This window comes from Colletotrichum tamarilloi, assembly GCF_030869305.1.
Source record: "Colletotrichum tamarilloi strain Tom-12 chromosome Unknown Scaffold_2.1, whole genome shotgun sequence".
Lineage (NCBI taxonomy): Eukaryota > Fungi > Ascomycota > Sordariomycetes > Glomerellales > Glomerellaceae > Colletotrichum > Colletotrichum tamarilloi.
Genome location: NW_026849385.1, coordinates 1,584,574 through 1,596,746, shown reverse-complemented (window position 1 = coordinate 1,596,746; position 12,173 = coordinate 1,584,574). Strand labels below are relative to the sequence as shown.

Genomic DNA, 12,173 nt, shown 5'->3' with positions numbered 1-12,173 from the left:
TAGTATAAGTAGTATCTCTACTATTTAAGTAATAACTATAACTAAAAAAATTCTCAGAAATATTTTACTATATAAATAATATAGAACTTATTTTTATAAAATTTTAGTATTTTTCTTTGTTACTTAAATAATAATTAAAAAAATAGTACCCGAATTTTGTAAACGTACTAGTAAATATAGTATTATTCGCACTTTTAACGCCCTATAATCCACTATAAATAAAATTCATCTTATTATATTTTAAAAAAGATTTAATAATACAGCGAATTTTAGATTAAACTTGATCTAACTTTATAATATAATAAATTAATACTTAATTTATTATATTATATTTTTATTTTTATTTTATTGTTATGCTTAATGCTTATTTTTACTATTAAAAATCCCTGATTTTGCGGGATACTGTGCGCTGTATGGACACTAATGGGTCCCCACTGTAGGCATAGAGGTAAGGTACGTACTGAGATGGGAATAAGGCGTGGCGGGTTCTGCATCAATCAGGTGGAACAGACGCACGGCTCACTGCACCACCATGGAGGGGACATTCCTCACAGTCACAAGCGATGACCTGAAGCCCCTCCCCTCCCCTCCCAGTGGCCCCCAGTGGCCCCCAGTGATGCTTGTCTGGTCCCCCCAACATCAAACCATCCTATCGGCTTCAGCCACGGTCATTCCTCCCAGTGCCACCCCACCTTATCGATAAAGGCCATTTTGGAGCAAGTCAACTGATAGAGGACCCCTGCACACCCTGTCGGTGACGGTGACGTGAACCCGGCCAAAGTCACGCGCTGTTAGAGGCAGTGGGGGGAACCAATCTCTAGTGCATTTGCTTGGCTGGGAGTGGATGGGAGTGACCTGGATGCCTGTGTCCCGCCTTTCCTCCTCTTCATTGCGGCATGCTTCGTTGCTCTGCTCATGCTCATGCTCAAGCTTTTGTGTCTAAGGCAGACCTCCTTTTTACCTCCCGTCTGTACGTCTGTATGGCCCAGTCAACCAGTACCCTTTGCCTCACCTTACCTAAGGTAGTCACGGCTTGCCTCATCACAACGTCCGGGCATCAGTGACCTATCTGCCTTAGGTTCTACCCTTCTGTCACCACCACCCGTTGCCGCTGTCCAAGAGCACCTCATACCAAGGTCTCTCTGCCTTTGCCTTTGCCCAACTAAGGCGCTTGGGTCCAAACTTGAACGACCTTACACCTTCTTGTCCTTCTTGTTTCTTTTCCTCCTTGTACATTTCCAACCTCTTTCATCCCACCTCTCCGGCCCTTGTCGGCCTTTGCCTCCTCACTTGTACCTAGTTACAACTCCATCTACGATCTATCTCGACATCCGAACCTCCTTAGTAGCGAAACCTTTCTCTGGATGACTAGCACATCATGAACTACGTCCCCGCCTTGGGCAGGGTGTCTTCTGATAACACGGCGATCGCAGCCTGCATTACCCATGCCCGGTGAACCGCAGCCTATTGACCTCCGAACTCGCTCCAAAGACCAGCGTATTCCTACTTTCCGCAGCCTAAGGACCACATTCCGGCCAACCTATTGTAACTTGGAGAGGCCATCCTCCTCCTTCCTACCTTACTCCTCCGAGACCTCCAAGCCGATCGATCGATAAGCCAATACCGTCGCTCTTCTCCTCCCCAGCGAGCAACCCGCCGAAGGTTGCAAATACCGAGCTCAACATGGCGACGATATTCCAGAGCTTCAGAAGCTCGACTCTGTCGAAGCGCCTACTCATCTACGCCCTCCGGCGTCTGGAACTGCTAGATGAGGAGACGCTGGATATGGAAAACTTGCAGTTTGCGCTGGGCAGGACAACAACGGCAGAGTTCAAGGATGTTGGAGTGCGCCTCAAGGTATGTCCCGTACTGCAGTCAGCCACTTGATGTAAGGTGCCATGCTCAAAGCCGGAGGGCTAACAAGATCCTGTGTACGCCTCTAGAAACTTGAACGACTTCTCCAGCTCCCCGCTTCGTTCCAGGTCCAGAAAGCCAAAGTGCTGAAACTCAACGTTACCATTCCGGTCGACTTTTACACGAGCCCTATCATTATCGAAATCGATGGTGTTGACGTCCGATTGAAGGTGTCAACTCTCGGCGATGACAAAAAGACAAAGGTCGCGGCGAGGAGTGACGATGCTCAGGGCCTACCGAACACGGTCAACCTTGCGCAGTCGTTTCTGAACGAAGATGCGGCGCTCAAAGATGCAAAACTTGCCGAAGAGAAGAAGAGGCTGGAGGATGCTCTTGCAGCCGAGACACAGGATCTAGGCGGTTCCACAATGAGCGAAAGCTCGATGAGCGATGACGGGAGCCAGTTCGGTACAGGGCAGCCGTTGTCTTTACCGGGTTTTCTGGCCGGGTTCCTTCAGGGCATCGTCGACCGCATCCAAGTGCGCATCCGAGGGGTCACGTTTCAAATGGACGTCGAAGTTCCCCTCGAGCCGACCTCGACAACGCCGGAGCTCGTCACTTTTCAGCTCGCGTTAGATCGCATAGACGTTGAAGGTGTTACCGCGGAGGCGCACAACGACGAAGGTGCGCCGACCATTGTGCCGAAAGATGGGAAGCGGCACATTGCACTATCGAAGATACGGGCCTATCTGATTTCAGAGGCGACCGTCTTCTCGCAGTTTGCACGCTCTCCGTCCGTCTCATCGCCATCCATTTCTCAATCACCATCTTTCAGCGAGCGCACCTCAGCATCGAGGCACAGCACCTTCCGACCAACCATGCAGGAGAGCTTCCTGTCCGATTCAGCAGACTTGTCTGAGGTTGACGATGCGCTACTACAGGACAGCGAAGAAGCCTTTAATATCCCGTATGATTTCTCGAGTCAACCAGAAGAACAAGCAGAAGAGGAGGAGCCAACAACGCCCAGGGCATCGATATATCAAGACTTTTCCCCTCAGAGACACATCCCACTATCTCAGTCCACTATCCAAGGTGACGAAGATGAGCCTGTCCCGTGGGCCAGTTTTCAAAGAGAAGCGAGGTCAGAGCCGTCGCTACAATCAGCAGATAATGACATGCTAAATGACGTGGGTTATTTTGCACCTACCGAGGCGTTACAACAATCTGTTGCAGCCTCTCAGAGTTCGAGCTCCGGCGAGGTCGATGATCTGGCACAATCTCACGTATTCACCCACGAAGAAGCTGAGAGTATGTACATGAGTGCCTTTTCGCAGGCCGAGCCAACTGGATCGCGGATGCCAGGAGGGTGGGATGCGGATTCGAGCCCAGAGGCGTCGCCCAAGCTCAAAAAGTTGAGCCCTGTGCCGAGACAACAAACTCCACCAGCATTCGAAGCTGCTCCGAGCATTCCGGAATCAAAACCTCTCGACAATATGGATGCGCCGGCATCGCAGAGGTCTCAATCGCCGCCTCCGGCAGATCAGCCGGATCTTAGATTCGAGGACGCAAAGGAGCCCCTACCGGCGAGTTCCACACGAGATCGGGATGAGTTCGAAGACGCGCCAGCACCGGCAGACGACGTGGCAACCCCAAGAGGACCCACGAGACTGGTCAAAGAACTGGTTTCGCTACAAAACATTTCCCTCTACGTCCCATCGCTGCACCAGCATGTACATGTGCCAGCCGACGCCCAAGCCTCCGTCCTGAGCCAAACACCGGGGTCACCTGGCTTGGCGAGATCAGTCGCGCCTCAACTTCCTGGAGCGTTCTCCGTCTATTCCCCTCCGTCAGCGTCGAGGTCGGGCTTCGCGCCAACGCCAACCGACCTTCACTTCACCGAGCCAGATGATGATAGGGCGTTAGAGGTTCTTCTATCGCCTTTGGAAATCAGATTCGACGCTTCACTGGCATATCTGCTTGCGGTCGTAGCTGGAAAGTTGCTGGACGCATTGAAGAGTAAAGACAGTCCTGCTCCCGCTCTAAAGACGGCTGCAAAGCCGCAGCAAGAATCGACGATGCCCGATATCAACATTGTGTTTGAAAAGATTTCACTACATTTTCTTCACCAACTGGGTGGTGTTGCCGATACAGCCGAGAGAATACTGGGCTCTCCCAGTTTGCAGATGCAACCCGAAATTCTCCTTCGAACGGATCTTGATAAACTTAACATATCACTCAAGTCATCGAAAAAGGGCCTTGAAACAACCGTGGATCTCGAAAAGTTCCGCTTCGGCTATGCAAGAGACGATATCATCTCATTCGACCAGAACCTCCAGATGAGGGCCTCTGTTATGGACAAGTTTCCTTCAGCCGGCTCTGACGTGACTGTGAAGGTAGTCAAGTCAGCCATATCAACTCGGACTGAAGTAACTACTTTGCCATTACTGATACAGCTCGATTTGCAAAGACTGGACGAGACCTTCAGTTGGTTTGGTGGCTTGAGCAGTTTCCTCAACATGAGCTCCTCAATGTCATCGAATGCGTCACCGTCCGTCAGAGCACCAGTACAACCACCCCCCAAGCCTCGAGGAGTTCGATTTGATGCTCCAATCAACCCGGACGACAAGTCGGCCTCAGCAGAAAACAAGATTGATATGCGAATAGGTGGCTTCAATCTGGAATTGAAGGGCAGAGAGTGCAGTGTTGGTTTGGAGACGAGCGCAGTCAAGATGGTAAGCCGAGATTTGGGAATCGGTTTCGCAATCAGCAAAGTGCGTTTGGCAGGGCCATATATCAGGAATTCCCGAGCAGAACCGCCCATTTCTGCCGAAATTGGAGGTGTACGCTTCGAGTACCTTGCGACGCCAAAGGACAAGGACCTCGAAAGGCTCCTCGAACTCATCATCCCGTCCAAGGTCAAGTTCGACCAGGGCGATGACGAAATCATGGTGGACACGCTCCTACGACAAAGGCGCAAGGGCGGGGTTCTGCGGGTGACTTTCGACCAGTTGAACGTAAGGGTCGATCGCATACATCAACTGAACTGCCTCCCCGCGCTGGGCGAAGAGGTTGCCCGACTGGCGACCGTTGCAAAATATCTCCCAGAAGATGACAGGCCAGGCATCCTGCTTCTGGCTGAGGTCAAGGAGCTCGGTGCGGTCATCGATTTGGGCGGCAAGCTCGGCATGATCAATGCGAACCTGAAGAACTTCGAAGTCGCTCAGATTACAGTCCCCTCGCTGGTGGCATTCGGCATCCATGCCATCTCCGTGGATCGCAACCACCGAGAAGAACTCGTGAGCTCTTCAACAACATTGCCGCCGGGAACGCTCCCCCAAGGCCCCGTCCTCATGGTACGCATGATAGGAGACGAAATGGAGCCGGTGATCAAAATCAAGATGCGCGATATCACAGTCGACTATCGAGTGCCGACGATCATGGACGTCCTTGGACTCGGGGAGGATGCTACACCACAGGATTTCGAGGCCAGCCTTGCTGCCTCTGTGGCCAATCTCGGCGAACAAGCACACTCTGCCTTGACCGGCAAGAAGCCTCAACCCGCCTGCGTGACTGACCCTGCCCGACCGAATAGTAAGCCTATGACGGTCGACTTGGTCTTCCGCGATTGTTTGATTGGTCTGAACCCGCTGGGGCTGCCCTCGAAACTCCTCATCGCCCTGACTGATGCTCGGCTCCAAGTGGTTCTTCCAAAAGACGTGGATACCACGGCCAATTTGGATCTCAATAAGGCCTCGATCTTGCTCATTGATGACGTTACTAATATAGGAGCGAGTTCTACCGTAAATCGTCGGCAGTCCGCGGATATGTCTTCCCAACAGGTCTCGCGACTCGTTTCTCAAGGCTACGTGAGCATCTGCTACATCTCATCTGCAAAGGCAGTCGTCAAGGTGTCGGAAAGCCGTGACGATGGTGAAAAACATGTCGATGTCGAACTCCGTGATGATCTACTTGTACTGGAGACATGCGCCGATTCGACCCAGACCCTCATCACTTTGGCCAACGCGCTGACGCCACCTACTCCTCCAAGCAAGGAAAACAAGTATCGCACCTCAGTCGTCCCTGTCCAGGACCTCTTGGCTTCGATTTCTGCCGAGGCTTTTGGGCGAGCAGAAGGTGATTATGACTTTGACAAAGACTTTGAGCTCGCTCAGGAGCTCGGGGGCAGTGATGAAGACGATATCTCAGGCGATGGCAGCCCATTACAAATTGACTCAAGATACTATGAGGACGCCGGCCCCTCGGAGCCCCTCTTCGACGCCGAGGGCTCCATCACATCGAATGCTACAACGACTCAAGATACACATGATGGGGTCTTGCTTACGAGTTTCAATGCAAGTGCATCACACCATTCCGATGACGGCAGCGACCTGGTGATACACGAGAATTTCTTCGATAAGGGCCCCGAGACCGACGGTAGAGCCCAGGTTTGGAACTCATCGAAGAACAGCTATGACCAAGCGCCGAAGGAGCTTGTTAAGAAAAGCCCACTTCGAGTTTCGGTCCGCGACGTGCACGTCATTTGGAACTTGTTTGACGGATACGACTGGGAACGCACACGCGATGTCATCTCCAAGGCTGTACGAGATGTTGAGGATAAGGCCTACGAACGTCGCCGCAGATCAGAGCGTGCTGTTTTTGAAGACGATGCCGAGGAAGATGAGACAGTAATTGGGGATTTCCTCTTCAACTCCATCTACATCGGCATCTCCACAAAACAAGATCCCCGAGAGCTCGCGCAGATGGTCAACCAGGAGTTGAATGACAACGCCACGGAGACCGAGTCTCTCGCCACAACAGCCTTCACAACTACGACCGGCCGAACGGGAGCAGCTAGGCCTAAGAAGAGATTGAGATTGAACCGGAGCAAGCACCACAAGATCACGTTCGAGTTGCAGGGAGTCAATGTTGATCTGATTGCCTTCCCGCCCGACTCTGGCGAGACTCAGAGTTCTATTGATGTACGGATCCAGACTCTGGATGTATTTGACCACGTCCCAACCTCTACCTGGAAGAAGTTTGCAACCTATGACCAAGACGCCGGCGAACGGGAGATGGGCACCAGCATGGCCCACCTTGAATTGCTAACCGTCAAGCCGCAGCCGGATCTTGCAGCTTCAGAGATGGTTCTGAGAGTCACTCTGTTGCCACTTCGACTCCATGTTGACCAAGATGCGCTCGACTTCATTACGAGATTCTTCGAGTTCAAGGACGACAGCGCCCCCGTCCACAGTTCGACAAGCGATGTACCGTTCCTCCAGAGAGTCGAGGTTCACGACATTCCCGTCAAGCTGGACTTCAAGCCCAAGCGAGTCGACTATGCAGGCCTTAAATCGGGCCGAACTACGGAGTTCATGAACTTTATCATCTTGGACGAAGCACGTCTGACACTGAGACACACCATTATCTATGGTGTTTCTGGTTTTGACAGAATGGGCAAGATCCTCAATGACATCTGGATGCCGGACGTCAAGGGCACTCAGTTGGCTGGTGTTCTTGCAGGTCTCGCGCCAGTGAGAGGCATTGTCAACATTGGCAGTGGATTCAAGGAGCTCATCGAGGTTCCCATCAAGGAGTACAAGAAAGACGGACGCATCGTTCGAAGCCTTGGAAAGGGTGCAGCGGCGTTTGCTCGCACCACCGGCACTGAGATGGTCAAATTCGGAGCCAAATTGGCCATCGGAACGCAATATGCACTGCAGGGCGCTGAGGGCCTCCTCAACAAACCCCAGACTGACAACACGTGGGAAGAGGCTGATCTCGATCCAGAAGAGAAGAAGCAGATCTCTCTGTACGCGGATCAGCCCACCGGTGTCATTCAGGGCTTGCGCGGGGGCTACTCGAGCCTAACAAGAGACTTGAACATGGCCCGCGATGCCATCATTGCGGTTCCGGGCGAGGTGATGGATAGCTCAAGCGCGCAAGGTCTCGCCAAGGCCGTATTGAAACGGGCGCCTACCATTATTTTCCGGCCGGCCATTGGAGCTACCAAGGCCATCGGACAGACGCTCATGGGCGCGACGAATAGCCTGGACCCGCAGAACAGGCGGAGAGCCGAGGAGGTGAGTTACCTTAAACCGCGTTATATCTTTGTCAAGATGTCTTTACTAACTCTGCCATTAGAAATACAAGAGGCATTAAAGACTACTGTGGAGATTCTTTCTTTACAAGACATGCACACGCATCACATACACCAGATACCAGGAATTAGGCATTCGGGGCTTTTTCCACTACCAACTCCTTTTTTCCAATTGTTTATTGAAATCATTTGCGGCGTTATCGTCAGACAACAAGTCCGATACGACCGCATGAGACCGCATCATAGACTGGCGAAGCAGGACTTTCATTTTTCAACTGCAGAGATCAAACAGGTTGCTATCGTGGATTGGTCATCATCATCAGTCTAGGTCTCTCTCCCTTTCTTTTTGTCACTGATTCAGCCTGGGGATTTGGGGGAATCGGGAATCGGGAATGGGAAAGGTTTCTGGATTTTGTTGTTCGTGGAGGGAGAAGGGGGAAAGCAGTTGGAGCGAAAAGAGGGTTGTAGACTGTCTTTTGAAGCATTGTAGTTCCTGTAGGGTGTTGATAATCAAACGTTTATTGAAGAAGTGAGAGATATCCTTCCAAGGTGATGAGGAAAGCTTTGAACTTGGGCAGTATTTTGTCGTTTTGAGAGAGTCCGAGGATGGAGTGTATCTACTCTTACTGCGAGTCGGGTCCTTGAGGCGTCAACATGGAATGATGGATGTCGCGGGGACAGTGAGATGAAGTATCGTCAAATTTGCTGTGACTATGATGTATGGTTGTAGGAAGGTTGAGCCATCAACAGCCAGGAGGAGATTGAGTCTCGTTGATAAATAAATCAGCCCCGGTCAATGTGCTTTTCGGAATGCGATCAATACCCCGGGTATTATATTTTGCAAAACCTGTCGTCGACGAAGACATGTATCTAATGAGCCCCATTACTCATGGCCGGTTATCCCAAACAAATTCTCAGAAATCTGAACAGCACAATAAATATCAAAACCAATAAGAGCCATCAAGGCAACAAGACGGTCTTCTTCCCATCATTAACTCCCCGTACCGATGTCACACTTTGCAATTCTCAAAACTTATCATCAACCCCCTGGGCAATCTCGATCGCCTTCCTCTCCCGGTTGAAGTCAACCCACCACCGATGACTCTCCTCCGTCCCCGTCCACTCCCCCGTCACGGCATCAATCTCGTCCCACGGCTTGGGCGCCAAGATGTAATGCACGTTCTTCACCTCCTCGTCGCGCCAAATCTCCCCGTGCACCCCGTCCCACCGCAGCGTCTTGAGCGCGTTGTACACGTACGGCAGCGCCACCCACCGGCCCCGGTACAGATCCGACAGCAGGCTCTGGTCGGCGAAATCCATGTCCATGGCGCCCTGCTCCATGTGCTTCACAATCTGCCGGAACAGCGCCTCGGACGGGTTCACGACCTGCAGGCCGCCGTTCATGAAGCCCAGGGGGGAGGCCGTGACGGGGTCCGGGCCCGTGTGCTGCGCCGTGTCCGGGTCGGCGTGCTGCGTGCTGAAGGCGCAGTTCTCGGGCGTCCAGTCGGAGGGGTAGTGCGGCTTCTTGAGCGGGTTGCACACGCAGGCGTGGCCGGCGGCGAAGACGCGGGTGCTCGGGTTCTTGACGGCCAGGTCGTCGAGCGTCGGGCTCTTGGGGGGGCTGCCACCGCCGATGGCGGCGCCGGGGGTCTGCTCGGCGGCGAAGTCGCCGTCGTCGAGCTCGAGCTCCATGAGCTCGTCCATGTTGCGCAGGACGAGCATGTCCGAGTCGAGCTGGACGACGCGGGAGTACTGCGTCAGGGAGAAGGGGGAGAGCTTGCTCCAGCAGTCGTAGAAGCGCGGGTCGTTGGAGTAGTCGCGGCCCTTTGTCGGGAGGAGGTACTCGATGCGCTGGGCGGGGATGCCGCGGCGCTCGAGGGCGGCGAGGCCCTCGGCGGGGAAGGTGTCTGTGTAGAGGGCAACGAGGGGGTAGGCTGAGCCGGACTTGATGAGGGAGTGGTTGAGGGTGAGGAGGCCTGAGAGGTAGTCGAGGTTGGTGATGAGGGTCGTCCAGACTGTGTGTTGCGGTTAGCTTTTTGGTGCTCGTAGGGGAAATTTCATCGTTTGCGACAATGCGACAGCGTTGGGAGCATTGGCCTTTGAGAAAGCAAGTGAGATGGCGGAGGAAACAAGAGGAAACAATGTTCCAGTCTCATGTTATCTTGCGTTGTGACAAGAGAGGTGTAAAGGCGCAAAAAGAAAAGGGATCACAAACCCTTGTCCGACTCTACGGCGCGTTTCCCGTCCGACATATTGGCGGCAGTGGTGGGAGTGGTGGTGTTGGTGATGATCGCCACGATTGCGACTTTAGCCTCACTTTTTCAGAGAGACCTTATCTTCTGCGACTGTTTGCTCTGTATGTATGCGCGCCGCGCGTGCGTATGTGAGTGTGCGTGCGAATCTGGCGGGGCAGATTCCGATGGTGGAGGCGGGGTAGGTTTCGAGATAACACGCTCTCTCTCTCGAATGGCTAGCAGCTTCTGTCGGAATCACCGGGATAGTTTTACCTGGTGAGCTTCTTTCTGCAGAATCGCGTTGCTCCTTTGCGTTTGTTGGCGTTCGGTGTCCGTCGTCGTCAAGCTTCCTCAGTGATGTCAAGCAGGAGTATGAGAGGGAGAGAGATAAGAGAAGAAGGAGAAGGAAAGGAAAAGAGAAAGGTAGATGAGGGAAGGGAACGGGAAAGGGAAAAAGTCGATTCACGAGATTAGCATTTTCACAGGAATGCAAAGTAGTACTCAATGGCAACTGCTAATTTAGTGTTTAGCCAAAGGTACCTCAGCTTCCCGTCCCTCCTTCTCCTCCATCTCAGCTAGCTATCCTCGTTACGGGATTACGGATACAAAGAAAAAAAGTAACAAAGCGCAAGCAGAGCAACAAAATAAAAGCCCCGAACGGACCACGAGTCATCCCAACGATGTGGTATTGGACACGCCCAAAAGGACCTGAAGGGAACTTTTTGCCAAAATAGGTCCCCTCCACCTCACGGAGTCTTCGCCGGGCCTGCCTCCTGGTCGTGGCTCACGGTCCTAGGCTGAACCGGGGGGGTTGGAAGAGAGAAATCGCTGATAAACAGCGACTGATTCCGATCGGCCGCCATATCGATGACGCCATCGTTCTTTGGAAAATCGCGGATGCCCGAGAGCACGTACCTGAACAGCTTGGGGGAAACACTATTACCGCTGAGATTGCTTACAAAACAAAACGGAGACAGATAGCAAAAGAGGTACCCGTAAGGAGAGCGGGCCGGAGAGATTCGGACTTACTCCTCTTTGGGTCCTCCACTCAACCTGAACTCTGTCTAGGTAGGTGGTGGTCAGAGAGAGTGACTCGTCAATGGTGGTTGGTGTAGTTTGCGACACAAGGGCGTGGAGCGAATGAATGAGAACTATCCGTATCCGTTCTTAGCATCTTCTATTCTGTTGTCTCGCATGGATTAACATGGCACAATAAGAAATTGCCCATGTTCATAAAAGAGGGGTCGCTTTCCCATGACTTCCGGCTTTGCCAATGTGTGAGAGTCATAGACTTTCCGGTGTACACTCGTGTATTGCTCAGAAATAATACGGCAAAACACATAAACACGGCAACTTATCATAGAGTTCATCCCTGCATCTGACACCTCTAACCTAATGCAACTGCGTTGTTTCCCGGACCGGACCTGGAGCAAACAAAGGGCTGGGCAACAACTAACTCACTTCTCAACAAAAAGATTGCAACATTGTCAGCCCTATTTTCAGCATATGTGTCCCCCGAGACGATTATTAACGTCTTCTACGGTTACTCCCATCTACCTGACCCTTTTGGTTTTACCTGGTCTCCGCTGCCCACCATCCTATAGCTCCCGCGTTGCGAAGGAAGTCGGCGCAAAGAAACTTGTCGCAAAAGAGCTTCGGGAACCCCCCCCCCCCCAAAAAATCCTTGCAACGAGCTTCGTCAACGCGCAGCTTAGATCGGACGGTGCAACCAATGACAGAGCTCGATGCCAGTTGACGTGCTTTTTGCGATCCCGGGCCACCTAGCCCAGCAGCCAGCTGCATCCAGCATGTGCACTGCGCGCGCGCGCGAGAGAGAGCGAGGTGCATCTACTGGTATTTGCATAAGCTACCTTACGGATCAGGTACTTCGTACCCCTCCCCTCCTCTCTGTGGAGAAACATCGGTTTCCGAGATTCCGGTCCGATTATCGTCGCGGTGATTATCTCGGCCTCGTTCAGACTCGCGCG

General features: G+C 52.5%; 2 protein-coding genes across 2 annotated transcripts; one reads left to right on the top strand and one right to left on the bottom strand.

Annotated features, from left to right (window-relative positions):
• Positions 1–1,683: 1,683 nt before the first annotated feature.
• On the top strand, positions 1,684–8,013 carry CTAM01_01162 (ATG C terminal domain-containing protein; the record flags this gene model as incomplete). Its single annotated transcript, XM_060517204.1, has 3 exons — positions 1,684–1,857; positions 1,944–7,934; positions 7,996–8,013. The coding sequence occupies 3 exons, from the start codon at positions 1,684–1,686 to the stop codon at positions 8,011–8,013; spliced, it is 6,183 nt and encodes a 2,060-aa protein (XP_060388666.1).
• Positions 8,014–8,977: 964 nt separating this feature from the next.
• On the bottom strand, positions 8,978–10,203 carry CTAM01_01161 (glycosyl transferase family 8; the record flags this gene model as incomplete). Its single annotated transcript, XM_060517203.1, has 2 exons — positions 8,978–9,966; positions 10,167–10,203. The coding sequence occupies 2 exons, from the start codon at positions 10,201–10,203 to the stop codon at positions 8,978–8,980; spliced, it is 1,026 nt and encodes a 341-aa protein (XP_060388665.1).
• Between the last annotated feature and the right edge of the window lie 1,970 nt (positions 10,204–12,173).